Here is a 1812-nt window from a genome sequence, read left to right on the forward strand (position 1 = left end):
CATGACTAAAAAACAAAATTAATAAATATTTGTATTAGGTCAGGAACAGTCAGTCTGGTAGGAAAAGGGCTACATATTAATGAATGACCTTCAGCCAGGAAATGAGATGTGCTCTATGTGCCCTGTTGTATCTTCCTATGCACATTGCACACCGGGATCAATATAAACTGTTTCTGTGCAGAACAAGAGCCTGTGCAAAACTGAAGGTAATGAAGTTCAGTTTTATTAAACATGCATATATTTCCTAATTTAAAATAGTTGTAATGTTTAAATTGTGGACTTCATTTAATATATTATAGATTTCTTAGCAAAGTAGAAGTTGCACAAAGGAAACACATTTACATACCAGGCACTGTAGAATAGGCATATAGAAAATCTGCTTCAACTGGGATCCTATGAGTCTCTTCTTGTGATTCACTTCCACTGTCTGTTTCTACTCCCGAGTCAAGCTCTGTTCCCCTGCAAGCCTTTAGGAAAACAGAAATGTTTATGATTTGTCTACTGACACAGGAAGTTACAGTATAGATCAAGTCTACAAAACAGCAGATTACTATGGTAACTATAACTAACATATAGTACAAAAATAGTACCTGAATAAAGAATAATTTGGGCTTGCCCACCAAGGTCTTGCATCTGTCACCCCGGAACAGGGATGTAAGTCTTTTAATAGGCATGGAGTCATCTACTCCATATAACAAGCCGTCCTCACCGTGACTCAAGAGTGCACAGACAAATGAACTTCTTTTGCTGTGGTCATCTTCAGACACTGCATGGTACAAATATCAACACTTAATGGATTGAATAGTAACACATACACATATAGTTAAAACTGAACTCATCTTCCCCCCTGAAATATTCCTAACTGTTAACAACACTGGTATTCGTCCCTCCCCTCAGGCACGTTGTTCTTGCGTCACCTTCAATTCTGCCCTCTCCTTCACATTCGGAACATTTTCAGGTCCTGTCACTTTCACCTGCGCAACATGTCCAAAAACTGCCCCTACCTGTTTCCAGAGACCACCAAATCCCTTGTACACGCTCTTATCTCTCGTCTGGACTACTGTAACATCATCCTCTCTGGTATTCCACTAACCCAACTTTCTCCTCTACAGTCCATTATGAATCCTGCAGCCAGACTCATCCATCCTTCCCTCCGCTCCTCTTCTGCTGCATCTCTTTGTAGTTCACTTCATTGGCTTCCATTTCACCTTAGAATCAAATTCAAGCTCCTGTGCTTTGCCTTCAAATCTCTCTACAGTTCTTTTCCCCAGAATAAAGAAGTCTTTAGGCCACGAATATTTAGGGAGCCTTTATGAGATTTTGTACTTTGGGATACCGGATATAAAGCTTAGGAAATTTGTGACATATTTTGGTGCATGTTTTACCAGTTCTCCAACCACTTTTTGTTTAGACCTGATCCAATTCATGTGTATAAATATATATCATTACTGTTACATTTTATCTGTAAACTAGCTGAAACTTTGGACATTGCTAATTACAACCTATTCTGTTCTCTTGCATGCTTTTAATGTCCTGATATGAATTGTGTGTGCTTCTAGTATAGGAGGGGGTGCTGAGAAGTTCCTGGCTTTGCCCCCCTTCTAGGTGAAATAGAAAAATGAGTGTGGGGGCATATGAAAGCCTAATATCTTAGTATGTAACTGCAAACATCAGGTTTTTGTGCTTCTTAAAACTGTTTTTTCTTTTAGTGAGAAGTTGTGATGGCAGAGGCACAAGCAAGTGAAGTTTTTGTTTCTCCAGGGAAAGTCGGCAAAGGACATTCACACTGAGATGTCACAAACACTGGGGGAG

The 1812-nt window shown here is 39.5% G+C and overlaps 1 protein-coding gene across 1 annotated transcript; it reads right to left on the reverse strand.

Moving 5' to 3' along the window:
* Positions 1–346: 346 nt before the first annotated feature.
* On the reverse strand, positions 347–766 carry LOC140321132 (caspase-3-like; the record flags this gene model as incomplete). Its single annotated transcript, XM_072397998.1, is given in 2 exon segments — positions 347–467; positions 591–766. Coding segments are annotated over 2 exon segments (297 nt in total), but the record flags the coding sequence as incomplete, so codon positions are not given.
* Positions 767–1812: the final 1046 nt, after the last annotated feature.

Source organism: Pyxicephalus adspersus, unplaced genomic scaffold (assembly GCF_032062135.1).
Source record: "Pyxicephalus adspersus unplaced genomic scaffold, UCB_Pads_2.0 Sca822, whole genome shotgun sequence".
In the NCBI taxonomy this organism is placed as follows: domain Eukaryota; kingdom Metazoa; phylum Chordata; class Amphibia; order Anura; family Pyxicephalidae; genus Pyxicephalus; species Pyxicephalus adspersus.